The following is a 24,270-nucleotide window of genomic DNA, read 5'->3' on the forward strand; positions in this document are numbered from 1 at the left end:
AAGTTACAAGTTTTGAGTTAACCTTTCCTTGCTTATTCCAAAATAATGAGTTCCTTAACTTCCTTTCAATGAGAAGTGACATTTCAGCAAAGCTTTAAAGAAGATGAGAATGTGAGCCATGGAGATACGTGGGCTAAGAGTGCTCTAGGAAGAGGAAGCAGACAATGCCAAGGCTGCAGTGTGTGTGCCAGGCATGTTCAAGGGAGAGCAAACAGATCAGAATTGCTGTGGCAGAGGGAACGGAGCACGGAGGTAGGGCTTTAGGTGGGTGAAGAACAGCCAGATTACATAGAATGTTATAGGTTAGAATTCCAGTCTCTTTATTATCGGTCTTTTCTATGAGCCCATAGGGAAATTAGAGATAAAGATTTCGCAAGAGAGACACAAAGATAAAAACAGAGATGCCGAGCTATACATTTATATTCTGTGTGCTGCATGTGTATAATTGCTTTAGTTAAAATTATATTGAAATTCAACAAACTTTTTAAGTGCTGTGATGGAAATAGATGCAGCAGACGTGGTCCTGGTCTTGAAAGATTTACAACTTAAAAAATCTGATTATAACTTAAAGCATCAAAAAGAAATTTTAAAAGGTACAAGAATTTGTTATTAATAATACAAGGAAAGAGCCATACTCCATACATTAATCGATGAAGAAATGTCTGAAAAATGTTTACTAATATTTTTTAAGCATCGAGTATGTATCAGACACTGTTTCAGGTGCTGAAAAACAGTAGTGGATTTAAATTTTTGCCTTGAGAATTTAAATTCTTGGGTGAGGTGAGGAGAACAGAAAAAAAAAAAACAATAAAAACGTATGTGTAAGAAATAAAGATAATAAAGTAACACAGCATGTAAAAAGTGGTCAATTCTATGCAAAAAGAGCAGGATGAGAGAACAGAAGTACTGTGAGGAGTGGGGCAGGCTGCAATTTAAAGTAGGGTAGTCGGGGTGAGCTTCATCAAGAAGCATATATTTTAGCAAAGACATGAAGAAGGGGATGAAGCAAGTTCCAGATGAAAGCAATAGTCAGTGCAAGCACTTTGAGGTGGGAGTGTGCCTGGTCTGTTTGAGAACAATGAAGAGCCCAGTGTTACTAGAAAAGATGAGCAGGGTGAAGAGATAGTGTTACAGGAGCAGATCATGTAGATCTTTTAGGTCTGTAAGTTTCACTCTGAATGAAATAGGGAGCTACTGCAGGGTTTTGAGTAGGAGTAACACTACCTAAGTTTAAAAAAGGATTTATTGTTGCTGTGTTGAAAATAGACTATAACAGGCCAAGAGTGAAGAATAGGGAGACTAGTTAAAGGGTTGTATTAATAACCTAATACTCAATGACGGTGACTCAGGCAGGAGTGACAACAGTGAGAGTAATACGTAATGGTTAGGTTATTGATATGTTTTGAAAGTTGAACCAAGAGGACTTCCTGATGAGTTAGATATGTGACATGAGAGACAAAAGGAAGTCAAGATGACTCCGAGATTTTGTCCTGAGAAACAGAGAAAAAAAAAATTGTTAGCTGGAATTAGGGAACTTGCTGGAAGAGCAGGTTTGGTGGTGGTGGTGGTGGGATTAGAAGTTAAGTTTCAGATGAATTAACTGCAATGTCTATCAGACTCCATGTAGAGATTTTGAATAGATAGATGTACATACAAGTCTTGAATTCAAAAAAGAGATTTGAGCTGGAGATATAAATTTGGGTGGTGTTGGCATGCAGAGTATATTAAGCTATGAGAATGGATGAGATCATACGGGAAAAGAGAAAAGACCCAAGAACTGAGTTATAGCTGTACCAAAAGGAAAGGAGACAGAGAATTCTTACATGCCTGCTTCAGAGTTCAGCAGGAAGCCTTGTTCCAGTCCTGAAACCACAATCTGTTCATTAGAGAATTGAATTTTAAGCCAGGCACAGTGGTTCATGCTTGTAATCTCAGTTTTTTGGGAGGCCAAGGTGAGAGGATTACATAAGGCCAGGGGATCAAGACTAGCCTGGCCAATATAGCAATACCCCATCTCTAAAAATATTTAGAAAGTAGCAGGTGTGGTGGCATACACCTATAGTCCCAGCTACTTAATAGTCTGAGGTGGAAGGATCACTTAAGCCCAGAAGTCTGAGGGTGCAGGGAGCTATGATCATGCCACTGCACCCCAGCCTGGGCAATAGAGACCCTGTCTCTTAAAAAAAAAAAAAAATAGGATTTTAGAGCATGGAAGGTCAAAGCAGAGCTAGGGAATTTTCTGGTAGAAAAAGCATCATCCCAGATTGGTGGAAGATTTAGAGACAGGTCATCTTTGTTTATGTACCTGTGTGGTACACTAGCTAAAGAAGATAGCCAGAGCTAAGGTATGGTCGAGCAGGAAGTCAAAGCACCAGATTATAACACAGCCTGAAAATCTGAGGCTCCATGTGATTTCAAAATGATGGAATAGCCTCAATCTGTTCCCCTCCACCCAGTTCTCTACATGACTATGTATAAAACAGACACCCTAAAAATCTGCCTCATTCAAAAATCAAAAATAGAAAATCCAAACCACAATGAGCTACCAATTCACACTCATATGGATGGCTACTATAAAAATATAAAATGGAAAATAACAAGTCTTGGTGTGGATATGGAGAAGTTGAAACACTCTGCATTGCTGGCGGGATGGAAAATGGTGCAGCCACTTTGGAAAAGAGTTTGGCGATTTCTCAAAAAATTAAACATAGATTTACCATATGATGCAGCAATTCCACTTCTAGGCATAGACCCAAAAAATTGAAATCAGGGATTCAAACAGATACTTATACACTAATGTTCATAGCAGCATGCAGTAAATTCCTATAATTTGATGTTGCCTCAGCATGCATTTTGAATATAGGTTTAACTTTCTCATACATGGAACAGGTCCCAGTTATCCTTGACACAATTTCTAGCTCCCTGCCCTCTCCTAGTACCTTAAGGTGGTCAATCCAGATATATGGTTTATACATCACGTCCTGACGATCATTTTCTTGGGACATATAGTCGACTCTATTTTACTCATCTCACTGACCCCCATAATCCACATAAATGCAGAAACTGCAGCTTGGCGTGCAGTGGCCACACCATGATACTACGGAATACATGCCTGCTTGCTTGAAACTCACCAACTGGAATTCCCAGCAGGAAATCTGCTTGGATGACACTCTGTACCCCAGTAAAGGTCTCAGTCCATAGGTCTGTCTCTGTCTGGCTCCCCACCTGCTGGTTGAGCTCATTATCCCTGTGACCTTTCCCTCAGCTCTTCCTGGTACCCCTCATCACTCATGAACCTGTAAGTAATAAACTGCTTCTGTTATTTATTTTGTTGTGTTGCCTCCTATGTGTCTGACTGACTGACACACTTCAGCCCAATTTTCTCCTGACGGAGGTTCTTCTGGAGAGTGGCTATCTTGGCAGAAATAAACTCAGGGAAGAGACACGAAGGTGTCTTCCAGTATTAATAACTGATGAAAGGGACACCTGGTCACAGGCTGGACACTCAGGAAGCAGGCTGTCCACCAGGATAAAAGAGTATCTCCTGAAAAGGCAGATGGTAAACATCCATGACAATCCCAAACGCCCCATCAGGGCTGGGGTAGAGTTCATGGCCACTCTATGTATACAGAGAAATACAACAAGCGTTATTGACAACAGCCCAAAGGTGAAAACAGCCTAAGTGTCCAGCGAGGGATGAATCAACAAAATGTGGTATATATCTATAATAAAGTATTATTAAGCCACATAAAGGAATGAACTTCAGATACATGCTACAAGATAGATAAAGCTTGAAAACATTATGGCAAATGAAACAAGCCAGGGAGAAAAGAATAAATGTTGTGTGATTCTGCTTATGTGAGGGGCCTGGAAAAGGCAAAATATCATAGAAACAAAGTATAACAGAAGTTCAAAGGCTGGGGGAAGAGGGAATGGGAAATTATCGTTTAATGAATACAGAGTTGTAGTTTGAGATGATGAAAAAGTTTTGGAAATAGATAATAGCGATGGCTGCACAACACTGTGAATGTATTTAAAGCCACTGAATTGTACATTTAAAATAGTTACAGTGGTAAGTTTTATGTCATGTATATTTTACCATAATGAAAAAGAATGCTTATAATAAAAATGAATAAAAATCAGAGAACCACCATGGCAGACTCTTTGTTTAAATATTGGTGGGAAGGGGGCAGATAAGGAATGTTAACAAAAGGGACATTATCAAATAAAACAGATAAAGGTTCAAGTAGGTAATTCTCATGGCCTCAAAGAAATTATAAAAAACATGTTCCTTCTAACAAATCAACTCAAAGAAAAAGATACTAGAGAGTAAAGAAGAGATAAGAAAAACAAAGAAAGAGATAAAATGGCTCCTAGAAAGCAGGGATGTAGATAGAGGAGAAAAATGAAAATAAAACAAAAACATTGGAGAGGTCACAGATATATCAGAATCGACTCATGCAGGATAAACATAACTGAAATTGCTGTAAAGGTCATAGAATAAAGACTTGAGGAAACCACACAAAATAAAATGTAAAAGGACAAAGCTATACAAATGACTAGAAAGATTAGAGATAAATGTGATGTACCCATAACTTATGTACCATGAAGGAGAAAATAACAGAAGAAAATTAAAGATAAATCTAGAAATAAAAGGGGTCTTAAATCTATGTATTTAAAGGGAATATCATGATTAAAATAAAATGATAAAGAACAATAAATTCAGGCCGGGCGTGGTGGCTCATACCTGTAATCCTAGCACTATGAGAGGCCAAGGTGGGTGGATCAATTGAGGGTCAGGTGTTTGAGACCAGCCTGGCCAACATGGTGAAAAGTCATCTCTATTAAAAATACAAAAACTAGCTGGGCGAGGTGGCGGGTGCCTGTAATCCCAGCTTCTTGGGAGGGTGAGGCAGGAGAATCATTGGAACCCGGGAGGTGGAGGTTGCAGTGAGCCAAGATTGTACCACTGCACTCCAGCCTGACTAAAAAATGACTTTTATTATTAGAATCTGGAAAGAAATATCAGGTCATCTACAGGAGAGAGAAATCAGGCTATCTTCAAGACCCAATAATATTCAGCCACTAGATACAAAGAAAGGACGAAAAGAACTGTATTTGAGTTCAATTTCTTAGCTGTCATAACTGGAGTCAAGCGATACTGTCTAAAGTTGAAACATATAGCTAAATAAAAAATAATTAGCCCAACCTTTTAAATTACAATTTTTTTAACTTTAGAAAGATCTTTCAGAACCAATAATGCTTATTGTAAAACATATTAATCTAAAAATCAGTAATATCTGGGTTTTGTTAAACTAATAAAGATTACAATTAGTATCTTTTATAAAATCTCATGCATTAATCCACCATCCATCCATTTCTTTCTTCTCTCTCTCTATATGTGTGTATATATATATACACACATATACACATATATATGTATACATATATACACACATATACACACACATACACACATATATACACATATATACATGTATATATACACATACATGTATATATGTGTATATATGTGTGTATGTGTGTGTGTAGATATATGTATTTCTGGATGATAATGACTTTAGTTGATCTTTTACCTCTTTCATTGTGTTCTTTAATTTTGTTCTACTTTGTAAATAATGAGGGATTATTATATTTCACTAAAGCAACAAGGTATTTTCAAGAGGCATTCTCTAATTGGTGTTTATTGCAGCAAAGACGATAACCTGTTGCTTTTCACTGACAAACTAAAACCAAGATTTCAGCTCTTAATTTCTTAAGGCCAAGTTTATTAAAATTCTTTCAATGAAAGGAAGATTATTGGTTAATTCCTCATACATCACTGATTGGAGTAAGGCTCTTAACCATATATCCTAGAATATGCACACTGGGCAACCTCCATGCCTTTACATGTTGACAGCCACTCCTACCAATGATCAGACTTCTCTCTGATGGGTTGAGTACAGAAAAGGAGACAAGCCAAGTGGATAAATGGAACTACACAGAACTTCTTGGCATCTATGGCTATTTCTTCTATTTCTCTAACCTACATTATAGAAGAGAACAAAGTGTCTTGGCATCCCATTCTTCAAGCTTCCTGGAAAGTCCAGATCTCTGATGTCTTTTGCCCTCTATGTGAGCCAGTATTCCTGAAATCCTCCAATAGTTTGGGGATTAAGAGTCTACTATTCCCATAGTTTCTGAGCTATGCTGGCATAAAATGGCTATCCCCATACTATTGTGTCCCTGATCGTAATGTTATGTTCATAAGTATTTAACTTTCTTTCCAATTTCATTTTTTTCTTTTTCTCTTGTATCAATCCAAAAGGTTCTAAAGGACACCAAATGAGATGGATTCTACGGATCAGTTTAAAAACCATAGTCTACTTGTAAAGCTTGGGGAACTTTCTGTTGTCTGTCATGGAAGTCAATCTGTCACAGAAATGAAATGCTACCATTTTGCTCTAAAAAGAATCAGGGCTCTCTGGAGAAAATACAGATTACAGGGTTGGGGGAGTGAAGTATAAAACTAGTTTGGAATGTTCTGTTGCACTAGAACATAGGAAAGTGCTCAAAGAACGATGGAGTCATATCAAAAGGATACAGGAGCCAGCCTAAAAGGGTTCTCGCTGGCCAAATCTAAAGTAATTTTAGCAATGAAAATCAACAATCATAGTAATGGATTAAAATTTGGCTGCTTTAGCTATATTCTCATTGTTTCATTCTTCCTTTCCACTTTCAACTCTTTCCTTTACCTACCTTCCTTTAAGCTGTAACATGGGATCACATTCTCTTATTTTCCTTCTGCTTCTGGGCAATACCTATGCTCTGGATGGGTTTTTTCTACATTGGAAAAAATTGTAGTTAAAAAATGTCTTAAGTTTTAGTTGTAGGTTTTGGGCCAATCATTGAAGAAAACAATCTCACAACTGACATAGGTTCTATGCCACTAAAACCAACCTGATGTTAGTCTGGAACATAAAATTGCCTTTTTTATCGGTAAGATGGCTGAATATCAGAAACTTCAGATGGCTCAATAACATGGTCCATCCAAGCTCCTCAGCAATTTATATTGGGTCTTAGAAGCAAACCCTGAGCCATTATGAATTGATTCCTGGTTTCAGTCATCCTCTGTGCCTTTTGTTTCCTAATGAGGAAGGGTGACTGGTGAAGGGGTACAACATGTGCCTTCCCAGCCTCCCGTTTGATGTCATTTGAATATCACATTTGTATCCTCTGTGAGAAGTACTGCCGTGCAGTGAAAAGAACAGCAGACCAGAAGTTAAGAGAATGGATTTAATTCTTGGCTTTCTCATTACCTAGCTGAAAAAAAAAGTGGATGAATCTGAATCATAATCTCTCTCTGTCTCTCTTTTGGAGAAAGATTGAGTTGTAAATGGTGACCCTTCTAGTTCTAATACTCGGTGATTCTTCTTATAAGACTGAGGTAGGGAGGAACAACCTAAACATAAGTATTATTTACATATGCGTTGGAGTTCTTTACGGGAAGACATATCTACCAACCAAATAAAGTAACCAAGGTTAGAGGGGAAAGAAAAAAAAAAACCCTTATTAAATGAAACTGATGGTTTAGTCAATGCAGAACAAACTCCTAGATTTTAAATTATAAAGAATGTGCTTTATAAATCCATAAATGTCTCTTTAAATGTAATTTAACAAAAAATAAACTTTAGTTTTTTCTTAAAATTCTCTTTTCTTTCTTTTATAAATTATACAAAAGTTGCTAGGTGATTATGAACAGTGATCACTGTTCACAAATGTATGGACTTCAAATCATGCGTCTCTTTTGAGAATCTGTAAGAAAATGCTTGAATGCTTCGGCTCTCTGCTACCCAATATAACAATGCTAAATTTAGTCAGATTTTGGTTTGTCCTCATCTGCACAATGATGATAATCTCTAATTTGGACTTTCCAATATAAGCATTGTTATGAAATCGTCTGTAGTCTAAGATTGCTTAGAAAAGGCAAAAATAACCTTAATTCTTGCAAATCTGAACAACAATATGCAGCATATAAAGAAGAAAAGGCTCATTGCATAACTCAGTAGAACAGCGAATATCCACAAAGCCTACTTCCATGGAGTTAGCTAGCCCTAAAAGCAATTCTATTTTATGCAAGTATGCTTTAAAAAAATTGTAACCTCCTAGTAGAACTTTCATGAAAAATTCTAGTAAAGTCCACACCAAGAACATGGAAAGTATGTAAGGTATTTAACAAACCAAAAAGATACTGGTCACATCTATACCACCAACTTATTAGATTTTTGGCTATATTTGGTTTACTTAGTCACCTTAACCACTTAATACGGGTCTTCCTTATAGCAAAATTCTGGGCAAAAGTTATAAATTTGTTTCCACAAAACCAAATGAAGCCAATGTGTCCAGTCCAACAACAGGTTATTCTTCGCCTTTAATCTCCTTTTCCCCTGGTATCTTATGTTACACCCAAATCTTTATTAAGTAACATGGTCCTTTCTATCTTCAGAGCATAAGCCCTAAATTAAAACCAAAGTACAGAGTTATTATCTCGAGCCATTACAAAAAGAATTTATGTTCTGAAAGATAAAATAGCTAGTTAAGCATGAAGTCAATAGTATGAGGTATCCTAATGTTTCTGTTGAGTAGAATTTGTTTGGTAAGCCTCTGTTTTTGTTTTTTTCCTTACAAGCATATTAGAATTATCATGAAGTACAGTCTTTTTCTTTTAATGTGTCAGTTCTCTGTATCTGTTATCACCATAAGTACAGGTCAATCAGATATCTTTCAAAATTGAATCTCAGTCAAGGAAAGGTTCCCTGGTAATTGCTTTTAACATTTAGTAACCTGACACTTGGCTATTCTTTCAAATGTCATACTTTCCTAGAGTATTTCTATTTAAGAAGCTTTACAATTCTTCTACAGATTATAGGACTGTGCTCATTAATACAACCACTTGTTTTGAATAAGTATGAATATTAGAAGTCAAAATGAACTGAACTTCTGCTAAGTCCCAAAAATAACATGAGAAAGTGTTTTTATTGCCTAACTGCAGGTGCTAAATAAATATAAATAAGGGCCCTCATTCTCAGTCTTCCACAAAGAAAGCAGAGTCTTTGGAGGGTGCTTCAACAGGACAGTAGGCACTAGCTTGGGGTACATTTCTAAGTTCACCTAAGTATAACTTATTCACTCATTCCATGCCTATTTACTGTGCTTCTACTATGGTGACAGGCACTGGTCTAATTGCTGCAGATGCAGTGCTGAGCAAGATAGAAATGTGCCCTACTTTCACAGGATTTAATATCTGTGCAAAAGAATGATATTATCAAATAATCAGACTTTTGAATGTGTAATTACAAACTGAAATAGGTGTTGTCAAAAAGAGCAGGATTCCATGAGAAGTTATTGCCAGGAATCTGACTCAGATTAGGGGTCAAGGAAAGCATTCCTGAAAAAGTGATACTTATGTACAAATCTAGAAGGTGATTATATGCTCATTAGCCTAAAGGACAGTAGGGTAGCGGTGAGGAAAAGGAAAAGAGGAAAATTCTTCAAAACCAAAAAAAAGTAGGTGAAGAGGTCCTACGACAAGAGGTATATTAGTTTCCTATAGCCACTATAACATAGTGTCATGCACTTAGTGGCTTTAAACAACATAGACTTACTATTTAACAGTTCTGGAGGTCCTATGCCCAAAATGAGTCTTAGGAACTAAAATCAAGGTGTTGGCAGAGCTGCCTTCCTTGTAGAGCTAGGGAAGAACTTATTTACTTGCCTTTTCCAGTCTCTAGAGGCAGCCTGCATTCCTGGGCTTGCAACCTCCCTCATCTATCTTCAAAGTTGGCAATACCAGCCAATCTTTTTCACCATGTCATCTATTTGGTTCTCTCTCTTCTGCTTCCCTCTTTTCACTTAGGATCCATGGTCACACCCAGACAATCCAGGATAATTTCCTCATCTCAGTCTTTAACATAATCATATCAGTAAAGTCCATTTTTCCATGTAAGCTAACATATTCAAACAGGTTCCAGGGATTAGGATTGTGGACATTGTTTGAGACCATTATTATATCTTAATGAAAGAGATCATGTTTTATTTGAGAACTGAAATAAGGTCAGGGTGGTTGGAGAGCAGAAAGTGAGAAGAAAGGTAATATAAGATAAGGCTGGGGAGGTGGGCAAAAACCACAGTATACCTAACATGTCAAAAGAAGACACCAAAGAGGTGACAGACTAGATTTGACATTTTTAAATCCCTCTGGCTACTGGGTGGAAAATTGATTTTAAAATAGCAGAGGTTCAGAAAAAAGATAATAGTAGCAACAGATATTCAGATAATTAAAGTTTCTCATCAGGTTACTGAGGTCATTTCAGATATTTCATTATTTATTAGGTGATCTGATGACTTTGGTTAAATATCTGCCATAGGGTTCTGTGGGAAAGATTAAATGTTAAGATGCATGACACCCCATTTATACAAGAAGTGTACCAATAATAAACACTCGGTCTTTATACTGCTGCATTGCTTCTGTTACTAATTACTATGCATAACTCTATGCTAGAAAATTAGAAAACTTAATAGGGATGACTTTATGAAAAAATTAATACTGATTGTCTAAGTCTGTTTGTGCTGCTATAACAAAATACCTGAAACTGTGTAATTTATAAAGAATAGAAATTTATTTCTCACAGTGTTGGAGGCTGAAAAATGCAAGATCAAAGTGTCAGCATCTTGTTTCTAGTGAGAGCCTTCTTGCTGTGTGGAAGGAAGAAGAACAGAAAGGGCCAAACTCCCTCCACCAAGCCCTTTTACATGTAAGGGCATTAACCCATTCATGAGGGTTCTAAACACCTCCCAAAATACCCCACTTCCCAACACCATTGCATTGGAGATTAAGTTTCTAACACATAAATTTTGGAGGACAGAGTCAGATCATAGCACTGATTATATGTAAATATATCTCCATTTTAAGAATAAATAGAAAAATTTATTCGAGACCTGAATAAAAAACACTCGATCTAAACATTGAGTGCAGGAAAAGGATTAGAAAATGTTATAGAGGGGGCAGTTTTTGTTTTTGTTTTTGTTTTGAGACAGAGTCTCGCTCTGTCGCCCAGGCTGGAATACAGTGGTGCCATCTCAGCTCACTACAACCTCCGCCTCCCAGGTTCATGCCATTCTCCTGCCTCAGCCACCCAAGTAGCTGGGACTATAGGCGCCCGCCACTGTGCCTGGCTAGTTTTTTGTATTTTTAGTAGAGATAGAGTTTCACCATGTTAGCCAGGATGGTCTCAATCTCCTGACCTTGTGATCCACCCACCTCGGCCTCCCAAAGCACTGGGATTACAGGCGTGAGCCACTGCACCTGGTCAATTCTTGCTGTATCTTTAAAGGTTTTGTAACGTGAGAGAAAGAGTGGTATCAATAATGACTCCTAGGCTTTTGGCCTGAGTAACTAGAAGGATAGAGCTGCCATCAGTGGACACTGGAAGGCTGAATCTGAGGGAGAGATCAGTGCTTCAGTTGAGAACATGATAAGGAATTCTGTTGAATGTGCCAATGGAGTGGTTGCCTAAGCAGCTGAATATGAGCTGGGAGCTCAGGAGAAAGGTTTGGGCTGGAGATATAAATTTGGCAGTCTTTGGCATATAAATAGTACTTAAACTTTGCGGCTAGATGAGATCACCAAGTGAGAATGTACATTAAGAAAAGCTATAAGAACTCAGTCCTGAGGCATTCAAGTATGAAGAAGTGGGAGTTAAGATGAAGAATCAACAAAGCAGGCTGAGATGGAGCAGGGAGTGAGGTAAGACAAAAACCAAAAAGAATCTAGTGTCCTGGCAGCCCTACCTTTCCTTCTCTTACACCTACTCACCTTTCAGGTCTCTGCCAAGGGATATTTTATTCCTAAACTTGATTAGGTATCTCTCCTAAGTGCCTCCACAGCATCCTGTCTTTACTGCTTTCTTAGTGTTTGTCACATTGTATTACCATTGTTTGCATTAACTCATCTCTTCCTCTACACTGTAAGCTTCTTGAAAGGAGAAATCAAGTTGTCTTGCCCATAGAGTATTCCCAGAAATTAGCATAGTGCTTGGCACACAATAACCACTGAACATAAGTTGGCTGAGTTGAATTTGTCAAGTCAGTACTTATCTTCTGGTTTCAGACATGTTACTGGTACGCTAGAGTCCACTATGATTATCTAAGCCACTAGCACCATACATACATTTATTTCATCATGCTTACTTTACTATGTAACAATTTCAATTTTTCCAACATTAATTGGTATGTCTCATGATTCTGATTCAGGTAGAAGGGAAGGAAGAAGGAAAGCGATACTTATTTGTACATATCATGCATACATACCAATACATTTGTATACATATGCATATATTTGCCTTTCATATGTAGTCACACTTAAGCATTTAACCTTCCTCACAAATTTGCAAAGAAAAGTATAATTAGCTCCATTTTATAAGAGAAAAAACAGGGTTTAGGAATGTTAAGGAACTTGTCTAAGGTCACTCAAATGGTAAAAACCAGGATTTAAATATCTGTAAAGCACTTGCATTAGAGTAGGCAGATAGCCAGACATGAGCACCAGCGGGGAGCCTCTGAAAAAGGGAAGTCCAAAAAATTTCGCACCCCAGAGGTTGCATGCTAGATATGAGCAGAGAGAGGGGGAAATACCTATGTAGAAAGGAATGCCCCCAAACACCCCTTAAGATGCCCAGTGATCACTCATTCTGCAGTTAACCTGTCAGAATGTAACTAGCTACATGCTGAGAAGAGGGAAAGAGGGCAAAGGAGAAATTCCTAAGAGATACGCAAGTGCAATAAGTACAGATTTAACCACGATATGACCTTCCTGGGATGGTGGTAAGGAGCAATGCTGCCATTAGGTAGAATTCGTATGTAATGCTAGACCGCACATGTACATCAACAGATAGCAAGGGAAAATCCTACCAACCTGGGGCGGGAACTGGGTGGGAACTCGAGGCAGAAGTGGGAAACTAATCAGAGACAAAGGCAGAGACTTGAGACACCAACAGGAACTTAAAGGGTCTGACATAACAAAAACAGCAATGCAGAACTCTTGGAGCTGCTGGCTCATCCTCTTTCAAGGAGCCAGCTTTGCCCTGTGTTTCTGAATGTACTGTTCTCTGCTACTACTTTCCACCCAGATCAACCCACTCTTCTCTTGACGTGTACGTTGAAGACCAAGCTCTGATTTCTTTTATCTTGCACAAATTCCTATCTGAGGAGTCTGGGGAGTCATGCCCTACAAACCATAAATTCTCATCAGGTTTTATTTAACCCTATATCTCATGTCTTACTTTCCAATCTGACTCTGGTGTAACATTATGTGACAAAGAAGAAAATCAAAATATTTTTACCCCCAAACATGTTTCTGTGCCATATTTTCAAAGGGCCCTGCAAAACTGTCCATTGTGAGGGAAAATCTGCATCTGTAAAGAATCTCTATTAACATAGCTAGATGTTTTTCTTCCTGACCCTCCCAATCCTGAAGATATTAACTGAGTGTCTAGCAACTTTTAACAGTCTGAATAGGAGACATCTGTCATCTATCGTCTCTAAGGGCAGCCACTATGAGACTTCAAAAGAATCTTGGTCTCCACAGTCTTTTATCTTAAACTGAACATTTCCTTTCTATTGATCCCAGGTCTTTAGACAAATTCAATCAATTGTCAACCAGAAAATGTTTTAATTTACCTATAGTCTGGAAGTCCCCCAAACTTCAAATTGTCCTGCCTTTCTGGACCAAACCAACATATTTCTCAAATGAATCTGACTGAAGTCTCACGCCTCCCTAAAACATATAAAACCAAGCTGCACCCCAACCACCTTGAGCACATGCTCTCACAACCTCCCCAGGGCTGTATCAGGGGCCATGGTCTCTCATATTTGGCTCAGATTAAATCTCTTCAAATATTTTAGAGTTTGACTCTTTTCATCAACACCTTTCCTTCAATAAAAATTTGCTTACTTTACTAATTGTCTTTTGGCCAAATTCTTTCTCTCAAGTAAGAGCCAAGAACTCCTGCACTTCCTGGTAACACCAGGGTGTGTTTGCGTGTGTGTGCGTGCAAACAGTAGTTTTACAGTATGCAACACAAAATAAATGTCTACTTTAAAAACATAGTTATGTTACTTACTGGAAAGTATAGGAGCAGAGACCCAAAAAGGATCGTTTCCAACAGGATAAGGCCCGATGCCCGGATGCTCTGGAAAACAAAATAAAAACGTCATTACTAACTTACATTTCTAAGCCTGGAGAATTATGTTATTGTGAAAATGCCACAAGGCAGTAGGACAGCATTCTTTGGGGGAAATTAAATAAATAAATGAAAATTGGTTAGTATTCAGGTGGGTAAAAAACAAACATGCAAAAAGACTGATTATAAAGGTGATGATAGGCTTAATAATATCACCAGTGGCTTCATGAGGTTTTGTTCTCTAAAATTTGAATCACTGAACAGTCTAAGCAGCTAAGAACACTATCCTGAAGATACTTTTGTGCCGAGAAGTCTTCTGCCGATTGAAGGTCTTTTCTCCATCAAAGGGTTCGTGGTCTCACAGGCTTCAGGGAATGAAGCCTTGGACCAACCACAGAGGCGAGTGATACAGCTCGATTAGAGAAATGGGCAGACCCAAAGAGTGTGCGGCGGCAAGATTTATTAATGCGAAAGTGAAAGTAAAGCTTCCACACGGTGAAAGGTGTCCCGGAAGGATTGCCGTTTCCGGCTTGGGTGTCTTATGCTTATATCCCCTTTATGACCCCTCCCCTTTTCCTTTTTCTGTCGTATAGAATTAGCTTATTTTCTATCCACTTGTGGGTTGGTGGGCCTGATTGGTTAAAAACATCAGGCTGTGGCTAGAGCTTAAACTCGCCTTTGATTGGTTGAGGTTTCAATTCCTTAGCTTGCAGCTATGACTCAATTTGGCTTAGGGGAAAGTTCCCTTAGGGAAGTCCCTATTGACCCAGGAAGTCCAGCCAACTTAGCCAGTTAGTCCTTCACTTTCAATCCAAGAAATTTACAAATGAGATCTTGCCTATATTTCTAAAATATGAGCCACCAGTGCATATTGAATGCTATCCGTAAACTATTTCACAAATACCTGTGGGATAGTGTTGGTGGATTTAAAAAAAGCACATGCACAAGATCTTGAAGTCTTCATATCTTCCCCCCATGCTAAAATATAACCCCTAAAACTCACAAACACAGCTTCATTATGTGAACAATATAAATCACATTAAATAACAGGGGTGTCTCACCTTGTGAACATGCATACATATTATTCTTTACTCAAAATTCAAAAGAATTAGTTGATTTGATTTTCAAATACATTTCTGAATAGTTTGCTCGGCATGAATATGTCTAATAACCTTAAGATATTTTGTTAGACTTAAAATGGCCTTATCTTCTCAAAGCAAAATTCTTAGAATTGAGGCAAGAAACGAAAGACCAGAAAAATCAATCTTATTTTCTACAATAAATTTTGCCTTCATGAATTCAAGCATCAATATAGAGCAAATATATTAATTAATACTATAAACACAGAAGGAGGTCATTTTAGGCATGCTGTGTTTTCACTAAATATAATACAAAATGTATACAGAAATTATACGTGGTGTAAGTATCTTAACAGGAAATAATTTGCAGTGGTAATAACTAATTTTGTAACAATAAAAAAATTCTGAAAGGCCAAACCACAGTAGTGCATTATATAAAAGAACCGTCAGACAACTGGATACCCAGAGAGAAAAAATTCTAATTGCCCTTCCAAAAATCCCTGTGGGGCATTGTTAAATACATAGAAATACTTTGTGTAACCCCTCAGAAAAACTCAGCGCTTGCATTAATTTAAGAATTTGGGAATAGAGAAACAAGTTTAGTCAGTGAACAGCCTTGATTATTTGAGTGGCTTCTTGCTATTGGTCATTATGTTAGATAGCAGGTGCTTTTGGTGAAAAGAAAATTTCTATCAGCAAGCATTTAAATGGGTTTTGGCTGGCAGAATTCCCAAAGTGGCAAGGTACATTTGCATAGTATGCCTAATTATGAAGCTTATTTTTTAAACTTTCCCAAAAAAGACACAAAAAATGAAAATCCAAAATATTATACATGACTGTCTGTAAAATAATTTGTACACTATTGGTTGAGTGAATAAGAGGACATGAAAAGCTGCTGCAAGGTACAGTGAAGAAGACAGCCTTTGGAGTTAACTCCCTCTCAGTTTGAATGATGAAATAACCACTTTGCATTAGGCAACCTTGAACTTCAATGGTCTCACCCATAAGATGGGTATTTTAATCTTTACCTTATCAAATCTGACAGATTTATTAAATACGAAGTATGCAAAATGGCTGGCATTGTACCTGGTACTTAATAAGTAGGTACGTATTCTTCAAGGTAGAGAACAGCAACAGGATGATTTGAAAACTAGAAGGAATATATCGCTGACAGTCAAATTTTGTTTAATGCTTGTTATCCAAAATGACCCAAAAGGAGACGAATGCCTCTAGCAGGGGACCAACAGTTCCTTCCCAGGGCTGTGGTCAGGCTATGGTTTGATGGCCTCTTCCATCCTGCAATATCTCTTGAGATTTTAGGTCCAGTAGGCTTGGTAGCAGTGTCACAACCATCACCACCACATAACAGCAGCAGGAGTACATGTTTTTATATTTTCTCAGAGCAAATAATCTGTCTCTTTTTCATTTGTAATTGTTGAACAATCTTCTTAAGAGTTCACTGCCTTGCTCCTGGCTAAGCAGAGGAGCCCATAATTTCAGATTACAGATTGGAACTCTGACAAGTTGTTCCATAATAAAGTGTAAGTTCTGTTCAAAATGTGCACGTTTTTTCTCTCAAAATATTATTTGGAAGAGCTGGCTTTGTGCCCTCGCAGAATGAGCAGGAACTGAATGGGTGAGATTTTAAGAGAGAGAAGAGACCCATGCTCCCCAAAATATTTCCTCCACTATCTTACTGGTACTAGAAAATCTTCTAACTGGCACAGCGCCTTTTATTTTATGCTTGGTACCAGGACTAATATAAAATTTTGTAATACATTGACAAGTTCAAAGCAAAATATAGGAATCTTGTTTAGCGTCTCACTGGTAGGGTGAGGAAGGACAGAAAAGACACTAAATGTGTACGGGGGGTGGGGGAGGTTGAAAATTGAAGATCGATGAGAGAGATAATGAGCAAAATAACAGAGACCAAGAAAAAGAGTCATCTCCTTCACAGTTATGCCTGAGATAGAAATGGTGATATGAAACTATAACCAGAGTTGTTAACTGGGAAACTTATAAAAATCTTAATTGAAAGATGATCAGTAATACGCAGTATGACACTATTTATACAAAACACACACACATAAAACAACACTATACATTTTCTCTATCCAGGCATACCTCATCTATATATCTGTCTGTCCATCCATCCATCCATCCATCTAGGCAAACCTCAGAAATATTTTGGGTTTGGTTTCAGACCACAGCAATAAATCAAGTACCAAAATAAAGTGAATCACACAAATTTTGTGGTTTTCCGGTGCATATAAAAGTTATATTTACACTATAGTGTAGTCTATTAAGTATGCAATGGCATTATGTCTAAAAAATAATGTACTTGCCTTAAGGAAAAAATACTTTATGGCTGAAAAATACTAATAATCATCTGAGGCTTCATCAGGTTCTAATCTTTTTTGCTGGGGGAAGGTCTTGCCTCCATGTTGATGGCTGCTGACTGATAAGGTTGGTGGCTACTGGAAGCTTCGGATGGCTGTGGCAATTTCTTAAAATAGGAAAACAATGAAGTTTGCTGTACCAGTTGGCTCTTCCTTTCATGAGATTTCTTTGTGGCATGTGATGCTGTTTGATAGCATGTTACCTACAGTGGAAGTTCTTTCAAAATTGGAGTCAATCCTCTTAACTATAATAATGTAATATTCTAAATCCTTTGTTGTCATTTCAACAATGTCCATAGCATCTTCACCAGGAGTGGATTACATCTGAAAAAACTACTTGTTTGCTCATCCATGAGACGCAACTCCTCATTCATTCAAGTTTTATCATGAGATTTATGGTAACTCAGACACATGTTCAGGCTCCACTGCTAATTCTAATTCTTTTGCTATTTTCACCATATCTGCAATTAGTTCCTTCACTGAAGTCTTGAATGCCTCAAAGTCATCCATGAGGGTTAGAACCAACGTTTTCCAAACTCTTGTTAATGTTGATATTTTGATCTCCTTCCATGAATCATAAATGTTCTCAATGGCATCTAGAATAGTGAATCCTTTTCAGAGGTTTTCAGTTTACTTTGCCCAGATCTATCAGATGAATCACTATGGCAACAATTGCCTTACAAAATGTGTTTCTTAAATAAGAAGATATGAAAGCCTAACTCCTTAATCCTTGGGCAGTAGAATGAATGCTGCGTTAGTGGGCATGAAAACAACGTTAATCTCCTTGCATATCTCCATCAGAGCTCTTGGGTGACTATGTGCATTGTCAATGAGCAGTAATGTTTTGAAAGGAATCTTTTTCTGAGCAGTAAGTCTCATCAGTGGGCTTAAAATATCCAGTAAATCATGCTATAAATAGGTATGCTATCACATCCAAGCTTTGTTGTTACATTTTTACAGCACAGGCAGAGTTGCTTTAGCATAATTCTTAAGGCCCCTAGGACCTTCAGAATGATCAATGAGCATTGGCTTAACTTAAAAGTCACTAGTTGCATTTGCCCCTAACTTATGTTAGGGTCAATCTTTCATTTGAAGTTTTGAAGCCAGGCATTGACTTCTCCTCTCTAGCTATGAAAGTCCTAGATGGCATCTTCTTCCACTAGAGGGCTATTTCATCGACACTGAATATCTGTTGTTTCTTGTAGCTACCTTCATTGATGATCTTAGCTAGATCTTCTTGATGACCTGCTGCAGCTTCTCCATCAGCACTTGCTGCTTCACTTTACACTTTTATGTTATGGAGATGGCTGCTTTCCTTGTACCTCATGAACCAACCTCTGCTAGCTGCTAACTTTTCTTCTGTAGTTTCCTCAACAGTGTCAGCCTTCACAGAATTGAAGAGAGTTAGGCCCTTGCTTTGGATTAGGTTTCGGCTTAAGGCAGCGTTGTGACTGGTTCAATCTTCTATCTAGAGTACTCAAACTTTCTCCATATCAGCAATAAGGCTGTTTTGCTTTCTTATCATACATGCGTTCACTGGAGTAGCATTTTTAATTCCCATCAATAATTTTTCCTTTGTATTTACAAATTGGTTATTGAGTGCAAGCCAGCCTCCACTATGTCTTTCTTACTAAGCTCAATCACTTCTAGCTTTTGATTTAAAGTGAGTGATATATGACTCTTCCTTTCACTTGAACACTAAAGGCCATTTTAGGATGATTAATTGACCTAATTTCAACATTGTTATGTCTCAGGGAATAAAGAGGGCTGAGGAGAGGGAGGAAGATGGAGGAATTGCTAGTTGTGGAACAGTCAGAACACATTCAACACTGATCACTTAAGTTCACCGTCTTACGTGGGTGCAGTTCATGGCGTTTCAAAACAATTACAATAGTAACATCTAAGATCAGTAATCACAGATCACCACAACAGATATAATACTAAAAGCATTTGTTGAAATATTGCAAGAATTACCAAAATGTGACACAGAGATACAAAGTGAGCACATGTTGTTGGAAAAATGGCTATGATAGATTTTCTCAGTGTACAGTTGCCACAAACCTTTAATTTGTAAGACACGGTATCTGTCAAGCACAATAAAGCAAAGTGCAATAAAATAAGATATGTCTGTATACATATACACACCAAACAGATGTCTGGAGGATACATACTAAGTTGATAACAATGTTTGTTTGTTTGTTTTTTCCGGAAAAGGGTAGATTTGGGGATAGATCAACTTACCTGGAAATATGTTAATATCTTTGAAGGAGAGGTAGTCATTTATTGCTATGCAGTATACTTTAATAAATAAATTTTTAAAAACCTTTGTGTCAACCCAACTATTTGAAAATCTATGATTTTAGGCTGGGCATGGTGGCTCAAGCCTGTAATCCCAGCATTTTGGGAGGCCGAGGTGGACGGATCAGTTGAGGTCAGGAGTTCAGGACCAGCCTGGCCAATATGGTGAAACCCTGTCTCTACTAAAAATACAAAAATTTGCTGGGCGTGGTGGCAGGTGCCTGTAGTCCCAGCTACTCGGGAGGCTGAGGTAGGAAAATCACTTGAACTTGGGAGGCAGAGGTTGCAGTGAGCCCAGATCAAGCCACTATACTCTAGCCTTGGCAACAGAGCAAGACTCCATCTCAAAAGAGGAGGAAAAAAAACAAAAAAACAGAAAATCTCTGATTTGGTATTGTAATATGCAAAATATTATGCAATAAGTCTAAGCAAAGCCCTTCGTTTAATATTCTTTAATGAATTTTTATTTGGCACCAGCTGATTCATGTAATCACCAAAGACTGTATCTTATAATTTTTGCAGGTGAATATAAAGCTGGAGGTATTATCATTGAGCCTAACTCTCTGGTTTGGAACCCATAAACCCTAATAAATATACCTCCCAAGTTTACAATAGAGGCGAGTATATTCTACCTTACTCCATTTCCATCCCAACTTCCCTACTTTGTAAACTTTCAGAACTGACTTATGGAGGTTTATAACAGCCAGATATCAAACCCACAGACAAAAAAAAAAAAAAAAATGTCAAATTATACCAATTTCTATCAAATTATATCAAAGTAAATTTCTAAATTCCATGTTTGGATGCCAAGTATAGAAACATAAGATGAAGCACAGTTGTAACCGCCATAGAAGATTTGCCTGGGATATAAGCATCCAGAGGAAGCTTAGTCATTGGATATAACAAGAGAAGAATGCTCAAGGCTGCATTTTTAGAAGTAATTAAAATGGTTTATTATTATTTTCCTGATTCTATGGGGACTAACCACTTCATTTATATTTTTAAAACAGTTTTAACCTCTGGGGAAATTAACGTATATCTTGCTAAAACAGGGCAGCTATGTTTTGGTCACTGCTGATTTCTTTAGCCTTACAACATTTAGAGTTTCTATTACAAAAGAAACCTCTGAACATGAATATATTTTTATATAGTTGGACCCAGCATCTATGAGGAAAATATAAGAGAACAATAGAATTATATTTTGAAAGAGATGAACTAGCATAAGTTTGAATGACAAACCAAGACTGTATAAATCTATATCCTTTTAAAAAAGATATACCAATGCAAGCAAGATGAAAAACTTATGAGCTGTACTTTTTCTTTTAAAATTATGCTCTTTCAAGGAGAAATTCATGGACAAAGGGACTTCATATGAAACCTGACAAACACCCGATAAAATAATTACACAATATGGATGGAAAAAAAAATGTAAAAGGTGATCCTAAAGAGAATCTTAACATTGAGAGGTATGAGGACACTATCTTTCAATAATTTTATTAACAATTACATAAATGGAAAAGAATAGACTACATCCAGTTTGAAAGACTGCATGTAGTTAGCTTTTGTTAAGATCTATGATAAAATATTTAAAAACCAATCAAATTTAGAAAAATTTGTCAAGGTACAATTGTATAAAATGTGGTCAGTTAAAATCAATTTTAGGTTTTTAGGAGAATTCTCAGCAGGAAAAAAGCTATTTTTATAAAAATGAAGAGATAGGGTCATGGCAGAGACTCCGAAAGTAAAATGTATGTAATTCAGAGAATTACAAATTGATGGATTAAACTACACAGATTTGATCACTAGATGGTCTGGAACTTTGGTATTAACCATTAATTAGCTGTGAGATCTTGGGTAAGTTGTTTAACCTTTGAGCTTCAGTTTCTTCATTTATAAGATGGGTGTAATAATGCCCAGGTGTATATTGTTGCAAAGATTGGCAATAATGCTGTCTGGCACAGAGCAGGGGCTCAGTCAACGGTAGTTCTTCATGAATCTGTCAAGTACAGACAGAGGAAATGAAGTCAGCAGAGAAGCGAAGCTCACTCAGCTGATCAATGCCAGAACAGTCCTGTCTTCTACAGCTACTGGTTCCCAATTCAGTGAGATTTCCTCAGTGATTTTCTTACCCAAACTAACAAGAACAGAATATGTAATAATATAATAACAAAAACATGTAACACTACCAAACTACTTAAAAATAAATTACAAGTAAGGGTTTGGTTCAGGTGTTATAAAAAGTTTACGGCCGGGAGTGGTGGCTCACGCCTGTAATCCCAGCACTTTGGGAGGCCGAGGTGGGCAAATCACGAGGTCAGGGGATCGAGACCATCCTGGCTAACATGGTAAAATCCCGTCCCTACTAAAAATACAAAAAAATTAGCCGGGCCTGGTGGCGGGCGCCTGTAGTCGTCCCAGCTACTCAGGAGGCTGAGGCAGGAGAATGGTGTGAACCTGGGAGGCGGAGCTTGCAGTGAGCAGAGATCCGGCCACTGCACTCCAGCCTGGGCAACAGAGCGAGGCTCCGTCTCCAAAAAAAAAATTCCTAGTCAATTTTAAATTCCTGACAGTCTTAACTAAAACACTAAAAGAAATTTTCATATTGCCTTAAGTAGGTATTCTTTCTAACTTGTAAGACTTCATCAGAAAGCCCATTTTTTCATACAGTGCAATTTATACATGAACAGTTTAATAAGACCTTTTTGAAAAGTAAATTTATCAAAAAATAAACTTCACATTGATTTATACATAGTTTTATGTTCTTTACAACAGTATGGCACACTACATAAAAAATTAATGATTTTACATACATGTGAAATTAGAAATAACAAGTCATTAATTATTATGATTTACCATCTATTGCTGGGCAGAAACTTCCCATGGTTGTGGTGATTTTTTGTTGTTGTTGTTTTGTTTTCAAAATTTACATGAGATGCTTGTCAATTCGTTTTGCTTTGTTTCAAATAATGTGCACACTTAAATGTATTCTCCTCCAGTTTCATCTGATTTTATGTCTCAAAATTGCTGACTCACTACAGTTGCAGAGAGGCAGAATAATTTAGATGCAGGAGAGGGAATGCTTTGATACCCTTAACTTAGCTTATCCCTCATATACATGACCAAAAGCAATTTAGCACCCAAACATTTGTTATCAGCCTTCTCCCTATCTTTCAGATCCCTTTTCTGGCTAAGAAGCCTTTAAAATACATTCCTAAGATATGAATGATTATGTCCTTACTTGGCCTCATTTTTCCAATGGCTTCATTGTAAAAATATGCAAAATTAGCTTTTTACTTCTCTGTCATCTATTTGTGACCTTCAAATTCCTTTGTCTTCCAATAGTACTACATAGCGTAACTTATATTTCACTTAAATAAATAATCTAAATGAAATTAAAGCATACAGAAGTCATACAGTCAAAAATACCACATAAAGAGATCTTGCCTTGATGGGTTACCATTCTTAAATACAGTGGTATAAAATTACAGAAGCACACAATGTCATTTTCTTAGACGTCTACTGTTCATTAAAAGCTATTAACAGGCCAGGCACAGTGGCTCACACTTGTAATCCCAGCACTTTGGAAGGCCAAGGCCGGTGGATCACCTGAGGTCAGGAGTTCAAGACCAGCCTGGCCAACATGGTGAAACTTCCGTCTCTACTAAAAATACAACAACAACAACAAAAATCGCCAGGCATGGTGGTGGGCACCTGTAAAATGGGAGGTTGAGGCAGGAGAATTGCCTGAACCCGGGAGGCGGAGGTTGCAGTGAGCTGAGATCGTGCCATCTCTCTCTCTCTCACACACACACACACACACACACACACATAGCTATTAACATTGTTTGTCAAACAAAAATTAGACTATTAAAAGGACAAATACTCCCCCATGAAAAATCCTAATAGAATAAAAATTAAACTCTAAAATTTTATTAGATATTTAAAAATGTGACACTATTGACAGAAAACATTTGATTACCCTTTCAAAACATCCCTCTTTCTTACACTCAGATAAACTCAAATATTAGTGAGTTTGACATCAGTCATTTTTTAAAACATAAAATGTACTTTATATTTAGAGAAATCCAACAGACTTCACAAGTTATTCCTCAGTTTCACCCGACTGCTAAGTAAAACACCAAAAGCAATGGCAACAAAAGCCAAAATTGACAAATGAGATCTAATTAAACTAAAGAGCTTCTGCACAGCAAAAGAAACTACCATCAGAGTGAACAGGCAACCTACAGAATGGGA

General features: G+C 37.4%; 1 protein-coding gene across 1 annotated transcript in view; it reads right to left on the bottom strand.

Annotated features, from left to right (window-relative positions):
* GPR158 (G protein-coupled receptor 158) overlaps window positions 1-24,270 on the bottom strand; it is a 438,191-nt gene that overhangs the window by 137,692 nt on the left and 276,229 nt on the right. Inside the window, exon 5 of the mRNA XM_011963821.1 lies at window positions 14,181-14,249. Coding sequence (XP_011819211.1) covers window positions 14,181-14,249 — 69 coding nt within the window. The remainder of the gene's footprint in view (window positions 1-14,180; window positions 14,250-24,270) is intronic.

This window comes from Colobus angolensis, unplaced genomic scaffold (genome assembly GCF_000951035.1).
Source record: "Colobus angolensis palliatus isolate OR3802 unplaced genomic scaffold, Cang.pa_1.0 Scaffold63, whole genome shotgun sequence".
Classification (NCBI taxonomy): domain Eukaryota; kingdom Metazoa; phylum Chordata; class Mammalia; order Primates; family Cercopithecidae; genus Colobus; species Colobus angolensis.